Below are 17,745 nucleotides of genomic sequence, written 5' to 3'. Positions count from 1 at the left end.
GGGAAAATGTATGTGTAGATATTGAAGAGTCCTAGTAGAAGACAGTAATACACACTATTTGTTTTTCTGAATTGTTCCTATTTGAGGGAAAGTCCCAAGATCAGAGGAAACAAGATTTTACCCCACCTGCAGAAGCTAAAATGGAGCAGATAATCCACCTCCCTATATCTTGAGATGGGGTGTGAGTACGTGTCCTAAACATAGCCAGTTGGTCCCATGCAGATTTTTGATTCTTGGGGAATGAAGTAAAGGTGTGTGAGAAAAACCATTAGAATATGAGCTCCATGAAGGTAGGAACTTTGTTCACTTCTACTAACCGCACCTACAACACTGCTAGTCACATGGTAAGTACTTAGTAAATATTTTTTAAATGGAGAAAAAAAAGGACAGTGAGAGATTATTTTCAGCACTCATGAGGGAATAAAAAGTCCAATGATGTAGCTGCTAGTGTCCAGTGGTAAAGTCCAGCATGCGGTGTCTAGAGATGACACTGCCAGCAGCAATATATGAAGCACAACAAGAGTTCATCCTGTATCTATCCTTAACTCCCTTGGTTCCTGTCTAAAGCTGGTTCTCCATCCTACCTAACAATTCTTTTCTTTTCCCAATAGTCTTTCAATATATTCCTCTCCTGACTAAAGTTAATCAAAACCGGTTTCTATGACTCCCATTCAAGAATACCAACTAGTACAGAAGTATAAATGCACTTAGAATAATTATACCATCAGGGACAGAAAACAATTCACTGTACAGTTAGGTGCCACATGAAGACATTTTGGTCAACAGTGGACCACATATACAACAGTGGTCCCATAAGATTATAATGCAGCTGAAAAATTCCTGTCACCTAGTGACATCTTAGCATCGTAACATGACATATCACTCAAGCATTTGAGTGATGCTGGTATAAACAAACTTACTACACTACTGTATAAATGTATAGCACATAAAATTATTTACAGTACATAATACTTGACAATCAATGACTATGTTACTGGCTTATGGACTTATTACACTATTTATCGTTATTTCATAGTGTACTCCTACTTATAAGAAAAAGAAATTAACTGTAAAACAGCCTCGGGCAGGTCTTTCAGGAGGTATTCCAGAGGAAGGCACTGCTATCATAGGAGACAAAGACTCCATATATGTCCTGCCCCTGACAACCTTCTAGTGAGAACAGATGTGAAGGTGGAAGATACTGATATTGATCCTGACATCAGGATCAGGATAGTGTTTTGTGTGTGTTTGTGGCTTCATTTTCAATTAAAAAAAAGTTTAAAAAGTAGAAAAATAAAATAAAATTTAAAAAATAAGAACGCTTATATAATAAAAATATAAACAAACAAAATGCTTTTGTACAGTTGTACGATGTGTTTATATTTTAAGCTAGGTGTTATTATGTGAGTCAAAACGTTTTAAAAAATTAGAAACCTTATAAAGTAAAAAGGTTAAACTAAGCTAAGGTTGATTTACTATTAAAGAAAGAAAAAAATTGTATAAATGTAGTATAGCCTAAGTGTACAGTGTTGATAAAGTCTATAGTAGTGTACAGTAATGTCCTAGGCCTCCACATTCACTCACCACTCACTCACTGATTCTTCCACAGCAAACTCCAGTCCTGCAAGATTTTCATGGTAAGTGCCCTGGACAAGCATAGCAGTTTTTATCTTTTATACCATATCATCACTATACCTGTTGTATGTTTAGATGTATTTAGATACACAAATACTTACCACTGTGTTACAATATTCATTACAGTCACATGCAGTACAGGTTTATAGCCTAAGAGTAATAGGCTGTACCATATAGCCTAGGTGTGTAGTAGGCTATACCACCTAGGTTTGTGTAGGTATACTCTATGATGTTCGCAACATAAAATCACCTAACGATAAATTTCTCAGAACATGTCCCTGTCATTAAGCAATGGATGACTGTAGGTACGTATGCATGTATGTATGTACATGTATATATATGTATACGTGTGTGTCTGTCTATATACAAAAAACCTTTTGTAGTAGACTAGAAGTTAAATAAACCGTGATGACAGACTTATGCTCAAAGCTATTTTATTTATTAATCTAACAAATCCATTAATATGTTAGATTAGACCAAATGAAACCAGATATTAAAGCATTTTTTATCTAAAAAAAATTTCATCTGGTTTAACCTAATATACCTAGGTTGTGTTAAATGATAAAGTAGTATCTATTTTCCCCTACTTAGTTGTTCTCAGATAGTTTTTAAAAGTTACCTTAAAAATCTTACTTAATTCATCTAATATTCTTAAATGCTTAGCTTTAAAACACTACTAATAATACCACAAAATCTTGTTATATGGCACTGATTGAGACTTATAGAATGTTAACCCCCTTAAAATCTATAAACAAGAGACAACTTTGGGGGAAAAATAGACACATTCAATAAGAATGAATTAGAATCACAGAATGAATTAAAGTCACAGGCATTTTGTAACCAAAAGAACAACTAATGTGACTGACATTCAGGCTGTTTGTCTAAAACTCCTCCAGTCAAATGGGTATTCATATTACCCTTAAAGTCATTAAGGAAGAAAAGCGCATAACTTTTCCAGTAACCAATTCTAGTTACCAATACCCAGAAACCTGTTTTGGGGGTAATTTTTTTCTTGTATGTTTGCCTATATCGTACCTGCTACATTTCCTTTTACATTTACAGAATTAAAGTTAGTTCCTCATTAGACAACATTTATTAACTCTTCATATATTTAAAGTTAATTACTAATTTAGCCCTCAGCATTTCTCTTTAAATTCACCATCCTAATTCCTTTAATGTTTCCTCAAGAGTCTCTTTTCTAGTCCTTTTCTCATATTCATATTCTGTGAACTTACTGCACATTTGCCAAATCTTCCTAGCCGGAGAACTTAGTATATCCTAAAAGCAGATCCAACATGAATGAACAGACTAATTTGAGGGGTAGGTAAAAATGTACCCCAAAAAAGAAGATCAAAAAGGAATCAATGATACGGAGTATGCAGCAGGAGCTACAGGGATTGTCAAATACCCCATCATTCTTAATACAGGTGCAAAGCTAAAAGAAATATGCTGTAGAAAACGAGATAAAATAGGTTTGCTCTTGTGTTTCTTCCTTTTCTTTAAAATTTTTTTTAACAAAGTTCTCTAAGAAGGGTCCAATAACAAATGATTACATTTTGCTCTAACTCAAGAGTTCTTAACTGTCATCACCACGCTCTAAAGTGTTTGGCCAATGAGGAATTTTTTACCTGAATGGCACTTCTTCCTGTGGAACATCCACATAGTAACGAATAAAAAATCTCTCAGAATCTTCTCGTTCACCATCAGTAACAACGCTGCCATTAAGTTTGGATACTGATGGCAATCTATAAGTTAAAACCAAAATAAAGACGTATTTTAAGATACTTATATATTTAGCTTTAGAAAGAAACTAATTGGCTTGTGGGCCAGTCTCATTTTCTTGAAAGGACACATTTGATGTAGTTCCATTTGTATACAACTACTCACATGAACTAAAGTGGTCTAAACTGAAAAGACAAAAAAAATTGAATTTGACTTTCACGTGACACTGAACTTTCATAATCATACCTCCCCTTTCAAAACAAGATTCTAGGCAGCACTGTCCAACTTAGATTAATATAATGAAGCCACATATGTAATTTTAAATTATTTAATGGCCACATTTTTAAAAAATAAAAATTAAACACATGAAATTAATTTTAATATTTCATTTAACCCAATGTATCCAGAATATATAAACATTTCAACATGTAATCAATATTTTTAAATGAGCTAATTTACATTTTTAGCCATATAAAATATTTGAAATCCAGTATTTATTTTACCCTTATAGCACATTTCAATTCAGACAAGACATATTTCAAGTACTCATAGCTACACATAGCTAATGGCTGTCATATTCAACAGCCCAGTCTAGAGAATAGTCAGTAAAACTGGGTTATATAATTCAAGAATTAACTTATTATATTTGCAAAAGAATTGTGTAAAGAAAATAAAGCACAAGACCTACTGCAAGACGTATTCTTCTTCAAAGAAAAGTATGCTCACATTTATTTCTTCAGAAAGATATTAATGTGTACGTTAACAACTACAAAGCAGTAAGGATCTGCTACGCATTAGCTTGTCACAAAGATCAACAACCTGTTTAAAGAACCACTCTTCTTTAGAGAACCTTAAAGCCTACAGTTCCCCTTTCAAAACTACTATGTATAGTATACAAAGAGAAAAAAAGCAAAGCTCTATGGCCCTTGCATTTTAGCCCAAATCTTATTTCTGCTAAAGGTTCATACAAAAATAAATACTCATGGGAAATTCCCAATTATGTGGAGGCAGCGGCTGAGACACAAAAGGTAAGGGGAGTTAGAGAGAAGATAATAATGGTGGTCATATTTAAGTCAATCTACATTCAAGAAGAAAATGCAGATGCTGCTCTCTTAAATTTTCCACGAATGAAACAGTCCAAGTTTCAGGAATTTGCGATCTGAATAATCAATACGTTCACAGAGAATATAAGGACAACAATAATAGAAATGATTCCCTGCTGTACGTACTTTTACTTTGTGACCCCAAACAGGACTTCAAATATTCTAAGTATTAAAAAGCATAAAAACAGATTTGTAGAGAAATTTTTCAGTGGTGTCAGCAGCCCAACTACATTTCATGTTTTCCTCATCATACTGCTCGCATTCCTTTTCAGCAGGATTTGGAGCTACAGAGGCAGCTCCTTCAAGCACAGTCTGCTCAAAGGATGAATAAATTCATAGTGCACTCCCACTAAATAGCGCATTATTCCTTTAATGAAACAATAAGGCCTCACAAAAATAAAGCAAAACAATCAGGACAACAGACCTGGCTATTACCAATTTCCTTCGCTCCTCAGTGGTATAAGGCTGCAGAAGAGGAATTCCTAACAATCTCACTTCTTCCAGTTTGGGAAATGAATTTAGCTTATCAATGTCTTCCCAGGACTGCAAACCTAATTTGAGAAATATATTAAGTAAATCCAGAGATGCACACAAAGAAGAAAAGAAGCATAGCAAAAATATTAGCTCAATTAATAACTTCTGAAATGTTAAAAATGATCATAAACTAAATGGTCTGAAAGTTTTCTTTATCCAAGGCAAGAGTAGAACATAGTTAAAACCACAAAACCTTCCCCATAGCCTCTCCCACCTCTGTGATCCAGGGGTTAAGAAAGAAGAGCGTTATTGTCTAACATCCTCTCATCTACTCATTTTCTACCAAAATGACTTATAAAGAGGGGTCACTGGTAGTTTCATCAATAAGCAGGATGTATGCCATGATTACATAATTTAAAGAAAGCTATGTGACCAACTCATTTCATTCAAATATAGACTCATGGAATAAAACTATTGATCAGAGTTGATACTAACATACTCAAATTTTTACCTGAAAAATTCTAAAATGAGGCAAGGTTGACAGAACCAGAAACTGTCCCTCATAAATACAGCTGTCCCTCATATCTATGGGGGACTGGTTCCAGGACCTCCTACAGATACCAAAATCCACAGACGCTCAAGTCCCCTATATAAAGTAGTATTTGCATATAACTTACACAAACCCTCCTGTTTACTTTACCTCTAGGTTACTTTTAATAGCTAATACAATGTAAATAATTGTGATACTGTATTGTTTAGGGAATAATGACAAGAAAAAAGTCTGTACGTGTTCAGTACAGACACAACTACCCTTCTTCCCCCTGTATTTTCGATCTGCAGTTGGTTGAATGCATAAAGAGTCCATGAATATGGAGGGGTGACTGTATTATGAATTTGGTGACAGGAGAGAGAGAACTAAAATTTAAAACAAACAAAAACAAAAACCTGAACCTTTGAGTAAGGAGAATATGTAACAAATTAAGATTTTTAGTCCTAAAATGAAACTCTTCTTATAGCTATGAGAAACATGTATTCTCCAAGTCAATACTTAACTTCTAAGTCAGGCAGGTCTTCTACATAGGAAAAATTTTTCTATAATAATGAAGCTGGTCAATTTCACAATGCATCAAGTCTATTTCAGAGAACAACATAGTCCCATCCTATTTTTATCAACCTTCAGCAGGGGTAAAGACAGAGGAGCAATCTAGGAGGTCTCTGGTGTATAACTATCCCAAGTCACAACTACCCTCATCCCTTAGAATGGCATTTCCATCAAGGAGGAAGAATAGTTAGCTCAAGGGTGTCAAGGTATGAAATACACAGCTTCCTTGTGCAAAACACTGGATTTTAAAACTTACTTCCCACTTTTAAAACCTCTATGGTAAATTAAACTAAGTTTATGCTTTTTCAGTTGTAGGTTAGAGTTATTTCTAATTACGTAGGTGTTTTAAGAAATTAGCTAAGACGGCCAGGCGCGGTGGTTCACGCCTGTAATCCCAGCACTTTTGGAGGCCAAGGTGGGCGGATCACGAGGTCAGGAGATCCAGACCATCTTGGCTAACACGGTGAAACCCCGTCTCTACTAAAAATACAAAAAATTAGCCAGGCGTGGTGGTGGGCGCCTGTAGTCCCAGCTACTCGGGAGGCTGAGGCAGGGGAATGGCGTGAACCCGGGAGGCGGAGCTTGCAGTGAGCCGAGATCGCACCACTGCACTCCAGCCTGGGCAACAGAGCAAGACTCCTTCTCAAACAAAAAAAAAAAAAAAAAGAAAAGAAATAAGCTAAAAGACAATATCAAGAGAATGAGAAAAAAAGTCACAGACTGGGAGAATGTATTTGCAGAAGACATATCTCAGAAAGAACTGTTATTCAAAATATACGAAGAACCCTTAAAACTTAGCAATAAGGAATAAAAAACAACCTGGCTACAAAATGGGCCACAGACCTGAACAGACACCTCACCAAAAAAGATATACCGATAGCAAACAAGCATATGAAAAGACATTCAATATTATACATCATTAGAGAACTGCAGGTTAAAACAAGATACCCCAATGTACCTATTAGAATGGTCAAAATCCAAAACACTGAGAACATCAAACTCTGGTTAGGATGTAAAGCAAGAGGAACTCTTGAACTGCTGGTGGGAATGCAAAATGATACAGCCACTTTGGAAGACGGTTTGGCAGTTTCTTATAAAACTAATCATACTCTTACCATATGATCCAGCAGTCATGCTCCTTAGTATTTACCTAAATGAATTGAAAACTCATGTCCATACAAAAACTTGTACACAGATGTTTACAGCAGCTTTATTCATAACTGCCCAAACTTGGAAGCAACCAAGAAAGATGTCCTTCAGCAAGTAGGTGAGTAGATAAAATAAACTGTAGTACATCCAGAAAATGTAATAGTATTCAGCACTAAAAACAAATAAGCTATGAAGCCATGAAAAGGAATGGAGGACTTAAAGACATATTCCTAAGTGAAAGAAGCTAATCTGAGAAGGCTACATACTGTATGATTTCAACTACATGACATTCTGGAAAAGGCAAAACTATGCAGATAGTAAAAAGATGAGTGGTTGCCAGGATTGAGGGGGTAAATAGCTGGAGCACAGAGGATTTTTAGGGCAGGGAAACTATTCTGAATGTTATTACAGAGGTGGACATGTGTCACTACACATCTGTGAAGATCTGCAGAATTTACAACACCAATAGTGAACCCTTAGGTAAATTATGGACTCGAGTGATAACGACGAGTCAACATAGGTTCATTGATTGAAATGGTACAAATGTCCCATTTTGCTGTGGGTCACTGACAGTGGGGGAAGTTGTATATATGTGGGAACAAGGGGTATATGAAAACTCTCTGCACTTTCTGTTGAATTTTGATGTAAACTTTAAACTGTTCTAAAAAATAAAGTTTATCAATAAAAAAGAAATAAGCTAAATATATTCATTCCTGTGATACACAGGATCAAATGGCAATAAACTGACAATCAATTACATACAGATACTAAAAAAGTCAGCATTTGAAAAGACATAGCAGGTTGGGATTCCTTAAACTAAGTCCAGACAAAATGGTCTATTTTGTAATTCTTTGTACTATTTTTACTGTGTCTTTTAATATCCAGTGCATGAATTTCATTTCATTCTTTTCATAGCATGACCCCTTTAATGTATAAAATATAAACTGTCAACGTAATGCTATGCCACTCAGTATTTATCAGATCATTTATGAAAATCAATGTCTTAAATTTAGCCAATCATAGGCATCTGCATGTCATATAGAAAATTCACTCTAAAAAAGATAAAACTGTGACTCTGTGACTGAAAGGAATATACTTTCATTGTATTTCATGCATATGTTCAGGTTAATTTGAATGTAGAATAAGAACAAGCCTGAACCTCACCTGACTTGTGGAGGCTGATGGATCGAAGATTAGGAAACAACCTGGCCAATGAATCATCAGGCTCCTCAATAGCATTCAAATGATTGTTGGCCAGGACGAGGGTATCCAGTGAAGGAAACATAACTCCTAACTTTCGTATTTCAGTCCAGTCTTGGAGGTTATTGTCTGTTATATGTAGTAGCTTAAGAGAATGACAGCAAATAGAAGGACAAGACACTGTTTCATAGTCATTAAGGCACAGGAAGAGCTCCTCCAAACTGCAGAGACAAAAGGAAATATTTCATGTTTAAAGCAGTTTAGTTTCTACTTTATATCTATTTTCATTCATTCAATAAATAAATAAATAAGTGCCTACTATATGTGAGACTCTGCTAGGAATTGTGGAGAAAATACCAAGATGTCTTCCTGAAGTTCAAACTATAGCTGGGAAGACAAAACCTAAAGTACACACTGAAATAGCAAAGAATGATGTAAGGTAGTGCGAAATTACTTTTGTGCTTAATTAAGTACTAAATTAAGCAGTACTAACTGTAAGTATAATAGTCATTCACATAAGAATGGAATTGAAATTATAGTCAGAATAACCAGGAAAGGATGCATGGCCTTGAAGGAGGGGAGGACTGCCACAAGTTGAGAGGACATAGAAGAAAATTCCAGAAACAACATGAACAAATGTTTAGAAGTAGAAATAATAACTATCATTTGTTGAATCCCTACCCTGTGTCAGACCCTATGCCAGGTGTATTAAGATTTTATCCCTACTTCTGCAAGGTAAATGCAATTATGCCCATTTTACAGACAAGGAACCTGAGCTCAAAGAAGTTAAGTAGCTCATCAAAGGTCATATGATTAGTAGTGAAACTAGCACTTAAATGTTCATTCTGTGCCATGCTGGGTGTTGGGTGCAGTGAGGAAACCAATCTCATTAGAGTGAGAGTGCGAAATTAAGATGGAGTAAGTTGGGTGGAACAAGATTCTGAAGGGCTTTGAGAACTTCCATATTTATACAGTCAAAGAAACTACAGCTTCTTTAAATTTCCTTTGCACACTTACATGTAAATACAAAGATAGAGACAAACGAAACATAATAAAGCATTTTTTAATTGACTAAAATATAATTTCTTTCTTAATTTATTGAAAATAATACTAGGTCACTTTTCCCATCAGATCAGCTAGGTACTTAATCATCTGAATGTTAACACATTTTAGTGATACTATGACTTTTTCCTCCCAAAGAAAAGGGCTGAGGCTCAATTTGCATATCAGAAGATTAAAATGGAGTAAGGCTGAGTTGATTTAGAGTGATAAGTGCTTCTCAGGGGTATTTTCTAGCCCAGAGATGACATATCCCATGTCTTGGTGCTACTCAACACTGAACATGTATTCCACTGGAAATGCTACTAGATTACCCGCACATTTTCGTTCCAATAACTTCGTTTTTCTAACCTCTTTCTCCACTCAATCTGCAGTTCTAGTATTTCTTGGGTGGGAGATCAGCAGTAATCCTATGTACTAACACAGATGGCAACATAGCTCCCTTGCCCTCATGCTCTCTGGGCTTACTCTGGTAACTCCTGCAGTATCGTGTGGACTGTCTCCCAAGAAGCTTTGCTGTTGTTGAGGACAAGTTTGCGAACCCCAGAGAAGGACCCAGCACATGTTCTTTCTAAAACCGACAAATTCAGAGGGTTGGAACTCAGGTTTAGAAACTCCAACTGAGGAACATTTGACACAATTTTACTGACCTAAGGAGAAAAAAAGAAAAGCATTATCAGGCAGTAACCAGAGCTGTTAAATAGCAGTCATGCTCAAGAAAGCCTAGGGGAGCGGGTCTCCAGGCAAAGGGCTGTTTATATCAAGGAGTCCTATTTAGTAACGGTACTCACAGAGGGACATAAGTGATTTCAACAAACCTTGGCAAATAATTTAATCTTTCAATGAAATAGTGGCAGAACTGACTGGTACATAACAGAACTTAATGGTAAAAAGGAAGATTTCTTATGTTGCCTTTAGAAAGGCTTCTGATTCTGTTCTATGTGATGTTCTCTTTGATAAGTGGAGAAAAGATAGTTTTGATGACATTTCTTAAAGAGTTGAGATTACTTCATACAATTCTCTTTGAATATCTCCTTCCTCTCATTCTTAGCAAAATATTAAGGCTAATTAAAGGTTAAAATTCACCTGGTACTAATTCATGTGTTAAGTTTGATTATATTATCACAATCACTTAGAAAACAATTTCAATTTGGTTTAAAGATGTACCAAACTTTAAAATATGTTTACTCAAAAACAAACAAAATCCATAACTATATAATGAAAGGGAAAACAAGATTATCAACGATTTAGCTAGCAACTTGGTAGACAAAAAGGAAAAAAAGAAAATGAGCATTACTGACCTTAACTATTTGGTCTGCATGGTACTAGTCTCTTTGATATAGTTTATTCATTAAATTCTCAAAACAGCTTGCAAGATAATACTACTTTCATTTTAATAAATGAGGAATCTGAGGCTCAGAAATGTTAAATAATTTGACTAAGGTCTTACAGTTACAAAGGTCAAGTCTGGGATTTAAAATTCAGAGCCATTTTTCTTTCCAATATGCCATATTTATACATCAAAAATATAACTAGAAAAAATGAACAAAGAAGACTGAAGACTATTTGGTACAATCTGTGAGAAGGATCAGCTTAAACAAGTATGAAATAAATGCTAAATGTCCAGTAAATGTATTAAGCATCAAACAGCCAGGCAATGTTGTAAGTAAAAGTTATAAGAAAAGGAGAAAAGAGTAGTTAGGATTAGTTTTAGAGTAAAAAAACCTGGGTTCAAACGAGGTTCCAACACTTCCTAGCTGTGTGGTTTCAGACAAGTTACTTAACCTTTCCAAATCTCAGTTTCCTCATTTGTAAAATAGGGAAAACAGTTCCCATCTGTTGGTAGGATTAAATGAGATACACATATAAAGTGCTTAGCATAGCAAGTGACACATTTTTTTGAAACTTGTTTCCCCACATCCCCCCAATAGCATGTAAGCGCTATAAAAGCAGATATAGTACTTACCTACTTCACTACTGCATAGTGGGCACTTATTTATTGAATAACTTAATGGCACTAAATCATTTAATAAATGTAACTACTATGAACATAAGCACAGCATGAACCATTATCTAAACCCTGGCTACTCAACAGAATCACTGACAGAATTTAAAATACACTGATTCCAACGTTCCACCATAACTACTGAAACAGAAGCTTCATAGGTGGGACAAGCTTCAGGGTTGTAACCTGAATATCTTTCTTTTCAGAGCTCCAGAAGTAATGCCAAAAGAGTATCCAGGAGGGAGAACCATGGGTAGAAAGAAAAAGTAACCTGTATTTTACATCAGATCTACTGTGTAAACATTCAGGTCAGGAGCTCTAAAATCAGTGAGAAGTAGATTAATTCCAAGAAGTTTCAGAAGAGTGGGTGAGAAGAAAAAGTTCCCTGCATTCACTATTTCACTTATTCCACACACTAACCCTATAAAGTGGGTACCATTTTTATCTTCATTGTACAAATGAAGAAATGAGCTGACTTTTAGAGAAAATACACTAGGCTTCTGTTTAAAGTGTAAGGAATTGGCCGGGCGCGGTGGCTCAAGCCTGTAATCCCAGCACTTTGGGAGGCCGAGACGGGCGGATCACGAGGTCAGGAGATCGAGACCATCCTGGCGAACACGGTGAAACCCCGTCTCTACTAAAAAATACAAAAAACTAGCCGGGCGCGGTGGCGGGCGCTTGTAGTCCCAGCTACTCGGGAAGGCTGAGGCAGGAGAATGGCGTAAACCCGGGAGACGGAGCTTGCAGTGAGCTGAGATCCGGCCACTGCACTCCAGCCTGGGCTACAGAGCGAGACTCCGTCTCAAAAAAAAAAAAAAATAAAAAAAAAAAAAAAAAAATAAAGTGTAAGGAATTTATACCAGTGTGCACATATCCTCTTGCTTGATCCCTTTTGCAATCAAATGGTACCAAACATTTGTGCAATATATGGCTAGTATTTGGAGCTTAGTCTGTGACTAAAACACAGCTAAATAGTTCATGCAGGAACCAATCTATACTGCATTCTATGACTGAATACCAATATGAAGAACTTTCATACAGAAGATGCTTACCAGCTATACTTAACCTCTTTGTGGGGGTGGGAGGGGGACAGGAAATATGCTCCAACTAAAGCATAAAGAATAACTCAATTATAGGACAACCCCAGTTAAATAAAAATAAAACATAAACTCTTTGCTAACTACTACCACTCATATTTTATTTTTATAATAAAGAGGAAAACACTTTAAAAAATAGTCAATTTAAGGGTTTTGAAACAATTTCTGGGACATTTCCCAAGGCTAGCAGATATATGACATAATCACCACAGTCGGCATCAGCATTACCGCACAGGGAAAATAAATATTCAGAATAATGACTTGTTAACTCTAGAATATCCTAAAAGACAAAACTGGACTAGAATTTAACCATTCAAGCAGGAAAAATAACAAATGTTAGAAATAAATGAATTATTTTCTTTAAAGGGATGAAATAAAAAAGGTTTTTTTGCGTAACCTCAAACTGATAAGGCTCAGGAAGACATAATATTCATTACACAGATAAATTTACTTATGACAGAAAAATTTCCCAGTACCAAAAGCTGACAAACATTCCATGAGTTTCTAGGGCAGTATACTGACTTCTCTTTTTTAAATTCTAAAAATAAAAAAGACTCCTCCAACTGGAATGAGTATGCTCATGTGCAGAAACATGGAGATGAACTCAGATCACCTTTTAGGTTTCTACAATTCTATTATTTAATAGGGGACCCTTTACTTTGGCTTCTAAAAAGGAAGAAATTGAAGATTTAAGAAAAATGGGAAAAGGGTTTTAAGATATCAATCTGTCATCTATACCTAAGCTATTCTCTACCTTACCTGAGTGGCTACTTCCTCCCTCCTCTCAACCACTAGGTTTAATTTCTTTCATAAAATGGTTTTGATAAGTAATGGAGTAAAAAGAAGGTACCCTGGGAAAGGACAAAGATCTACTCAGCCAAAAATTCAAGTCAAAAGCTAAAAAATTACATTATTTTTAAACATAGGTGCCCAATTTTAGAAGGGTGAAGGCAAATCTTTGCCTCCCCAAAAGTATTACTTTTCTCATCCATATTTATCTTAGTCTCTGGATATACAGCAGCCAGCAAATTAAGCTACAAAAGAAGTTACTCATAATCTATAATATTCTTGGTCATCCAAAAAACCAAGGGAAAAATTATACAACTGGTTCCACATTGCCCTATCAGTACTGGCTGAAATAAATTCCATTAATGGCTAAGGACAAATTATCTTTTTGGTAATCAGATATATGGGTCATAATGGGGTTGAAATGTAATGTCCTAAAACTGGCAACCTATGAAGCATTTGTAGCCTGGCAAAGAGTTTAATCAATCCTAAAAATCAACATTCTTTTGTCATATTTCTCCCTTCTCTACGTTCTGATATATCCTCTAGAAGACTAGGATCAACTACAGTTAAGGATAAAGAGGAAATAATAAAGGAATGATGAAAACAAAAATAAATTGGAAAATGGATACCTGAAAGTAACAGCAACAAATATTTACTTGAAAACTGCCTGAAAACAGACAATAGAGCACTTAGGAATATGCAAACTGAGTACAAATACAGTATAAATAAGTATGTGACCCTCTGGCTACATGTCAATGTGGCTTGAGAAAAATTTAACATAGACCTTTGTCTAAGCAGAGAAAAATGCTGAATTACTTAGTTTACACACTGTGTACTGATCCGTATTATACCCATCTTCCTCCTGAGGTAGCAACTACATCACTATTAAACTGTTCCCAGTAATCAGCAAAAGCTTATATACATGGTCAAAGCACAAAACCTTTGTAAAATTTTGTATTTCCAAAGAAACAAATTTGAAGTGCAGACAAAGCATGTGTGGCAATTAAATGTTGCAGAGGACCAAGAAGGCACAATCTGTAATTTGTTAAACAGTAAACTATACAAGTTGTTCAGATAAGTAAATAAATACATATACAAATAGAAGTTATTTCTTAGAATAGCCCTATATATCTGCATATGTTAATAAATCACTCAGAAATAGGTGACATGCATTGCAAAGAATTTTGGTTAAAATCCTAATAAAAGTAGGAAATATAACCAAGAACACAGTTACCAGATTAAACAAGGGCATAAAATAGATAAATATAAGAAAAGCTTACCAAAACTAGGTTATGGATAGGTTTTTCTTAAACAAGAAATCTGTCTTAGAATTTGTATAGCATTCAATATCTACTAAGTGTTTCAATGATTAATTTTATCAGCAAGCCTATCTTATGGATGAGCAAACTAAAGCTCTAAAGGATTAAGTGAATTTCTTAAGATCACAGGAAAAGTTGGAACAAGAGGTCTTGAGCAATTCTTAAAATATAATCATTTAATGATTAACACACTCAACAAACATTTGACTACTTGGTATGCTGGGCTTATGATTTAAAAAAAGATAAAAATCTCCACTTGGAATAAGCTCATAGGCTATTAGGAAAACTGTGAAGTAAGCAAGTCATCACACCTGACTGTGATAAATCCTTTCATACTGGTATAGTGTAGGTGCTCTGCGATAATCTGTCTGTGAGACAGCCAGGGAAAATTTCACAGACGAATAGCAACTTGGGCCAAGTCTTGAAGGATAAATAGGAAGTGGCCAGGTAGACAAGAGAAGAAAGACAGCAGTGGGTTCAGAATGAATAAAAGCAAGGAAGCTTTTTATTTCGAGTTTATCATGAGCTGCAAGTAAAAGTATATGGCTAAAGAGGGAGAAAAAGTTCTAGAAATAGCAAAGGGCCATATGATGAACAGCCATGCTTACAGAGTCAGACCTTAATTTCCAGGCAAAGAAAGGCAACTATAGGCCTTTATGCAGGACAGCGTCATAATCATGCTTCATGTAGTAAAAGGAGTCTGTGGTAGCACTATGGAAGACAGCTTAGCGGAAGCAGAATAAAGCCGGATCCAGGAAAACCCATTAGGAAAGTCTTCCTAAAGTCACATCAAAAAGTAAGAGCCCAAATTAAGGCAGAAGAATGAACCAAGGAGGAAGAACATTTTAACCTTATTCTTCAGGGTAGCTTCTATCAGGTAATGTTATAAGCAGGTAGGTAATGTTATATATAATAATAAGAGAATGTTACAAAACTGTATTTGTGTACTTTTACAAACTATGTGTGTAGTTTATAGTTACTCTGAGGTCAACACATCAGTTATGTCAAACCACCCAAGGGATCTGATAACATAAGAAAAGTTGTAAAATATTTGAATAAATTTCAATAACAAAAATAAATATATTTATAATCTCAGTTTCAACAATCAATTTTATGTCAATTTTCAGTAAAATTTACATTACTGAACATTCAGTCAATATTTATATTGAAGTAGAAGTAGAGAATGAGCATAGGATGCATAAATTAGTGAAACAGTAGAAAATTTAATGCACTGTTAGCAGTTTAAGCTGACAAAGACTAATGAACCTCTTGATGCCTGAATTTCCTTAGCGATTTTCACCTTGATGAAAAACAAAGTAACAATAACAAAGCTAACAAAAAATCACCATAGACAGAGTCAGTTATTTGCTTTTTTTTTTTTTTTTTTTTTTAATTAAAGATGGGTTCTTGCTATGTTGCCCAGACTGGTCTTGAATTCCTGGGCTCAAGTGATCCTCCTGCCTCAGCCTCCTTAGCACTGGGATTATAGGCCTTATTTATCTTGACATACAGACATACAGACAATAAGATATACAGACAACAAGAAGCCATACAGACATCAAGTAAGAACAGAATTTAGAACATATAACATAAACAAGGGTTATTGCTGCTTTTCACCAAAATGTAGCAATATAAAAACTTCACCTCATGCCAGTCTTCGAGTTTGTTGTCAGACAGATCTAGTTCCGACACATGAGCACAGAAGGCAGCAATTTCTTTCTCATCTCCTGCACAGGTTATTCCACAGCTGTTCAACACTAGTACACTTGGGAGGTTGAGGCGATCTGAATGATGGGAGACACAAAATACTTTCCATATCAGCCAAATTCTAGTCTACCTATGTTCAGCCCCCAGGAATTGTCAAGAAACAAAAATCAAACTGTGTGAAATTACACAAGGATCTAGAAAATACAGGATATAATGGGACCAAAGGGTACTGAATTCTAAGAAGAGACACCCAGTTATTGCCCAGGAGGAGCTCAGAAGTACTGCACCAGTACCACCAAAAAAAGTCCTTTAGGCTTTAACTCATAGCAGGATTGTTTATCTCAATTACCAACAACAGAGCCCTCATCCACGCTATCATCTTATCATCTGAAAAAGAGATCCATGAAATTCATGTGTGGACTACCAGTACTTTCTAACAGGCCTCAATTCTTTCTTTTTTAAATTTAGTTCCGAAGTATTCTAGATGGCTCTTTTCTCTCTATCTGATGTGTATCTTTATATTTTGTGCCTCTGAAAATCATCTCAAACCATTAATCTACTAAATCACTTCTGTTAAGTTTATATCATTCAAGAAATCTTCCTCACTTAAGTGGATCCATTCAGAACTCTAATCTCTCTCACTCTTGTCTATCAATTATCTCCATTTCATATCCCTACAGAATTTGTCCCTTATGAAAATTAGCCTTCTTTTAAAATATAACTATAATGGAAGAAAGTGTTTCAGAGTCTTACACTATTCACTGAATTTGGTCAAACCGAGGCAATGACTTTTTGACTACTGCCTGTTTCAAAAACACATGTGTCAATAAAATCACTCTCACAATCTCTACTAAAAAGGATAAACATGAGAATGCAATCACTCTTTTCCCATTTGGTATTAAACAAGGACTCATCAAAGTAATACTTTGTTAATGGAGACCTCAAATTACATGGTTTTCAACTTGCTACTTTCAGCAACATATTTCTCAGAATGGGAATGGATCCCCCTCAAAAAAAATTACCAAGAAATCCACTTCTCTCTGCCATTTCAGGTTACATAGAGATAAAATTATTGTATTTAGCAACAGCAAACACTCAGTAACCTTTGAAAGTAAGAACTAAAACAGTGATTCAATATTAATCCCCATAATTACAAAAAACTACTTCCAAGAACTCTCAATTGCAACGCTAAGCAAAAAGGCAAGCAAAAATATACCCTGCACATTTCTAGTTACAGATTTTTGATCACATCTAATCCCTCTCCTAGAATGTATCTCATCTCTAACCAAATTCTACATTCTTGAAGGACTAGTTAAAATCTCACAGCTTTGAATCATTTTTTGATCATATTAATTATCTTTTAAATTTCTTTCCCAGTCACTAT

The 17,745-nt window shown here is 35.3% G+C and overlaps 1 protein-coding gene across 4 annotated transcripts in view; it reads right to left on the bottom strand.

Annotated features, from left to right (window-relative positions):
• The window catches only part of TBCEL (tubulin folding cofactor E like), a 65,429-nt gene that overhangs the window by 25,600 nt on the left and 22,084 nt on the right, over nucleotides 1–17,745 (bottom strand). For all 4 annotated transcript variants that reach the window (XM_025358213.1, XM_025358212.1, XM_025358215.1 and 1 more), the window contains 5 exons: nucleotides 16,299–16,438; nucleotides 9,913–10,094; nucleotides 8,350–8,606; nucleotides 4,885–5,011; nucleotides 3,264–3,380 (listed from right to left, as the gene is read on the bottom strand). In XM_025358213.1, coding sequence (XP_025213998.1) covers nucleotides 3,264–3,380; nucleotides 4,885–5,011; nucleotides 8,350–8,606; nucleotides 9,913–10,094; nucleotides 16,299–16,438 — 823 coding nt within the window. The remainder of the gene's footprint in view (nucleotides 1–3,263; nucleotides 3,381–4,884; nucleotides 5,012–8,349; nucleotides 8,607–9,912; nucleotides 10,095–16,298; nucleotides 16,439–17,745) is intronic.

Source organism: Theropithecus gelada, chromosome 14 (genome assembly GCF_003255815.1).
Source record: "Theropithecus gelada isolate Dixy chromosome 14, Tgel_1.0, whole genome shotgun sequence".
Taxonomy (NCBI): Eukaryota; Metazoa; Chordata; class Mammalia; order Primates; family Cercopithecidae; genus Theropithecus; species Theropithecus gelada.
The sequence above is the reverse complement of the archived record's forward strand: the minus strand, read 5'-3'. Positions and strand labels throughout refer to the sequence as shown.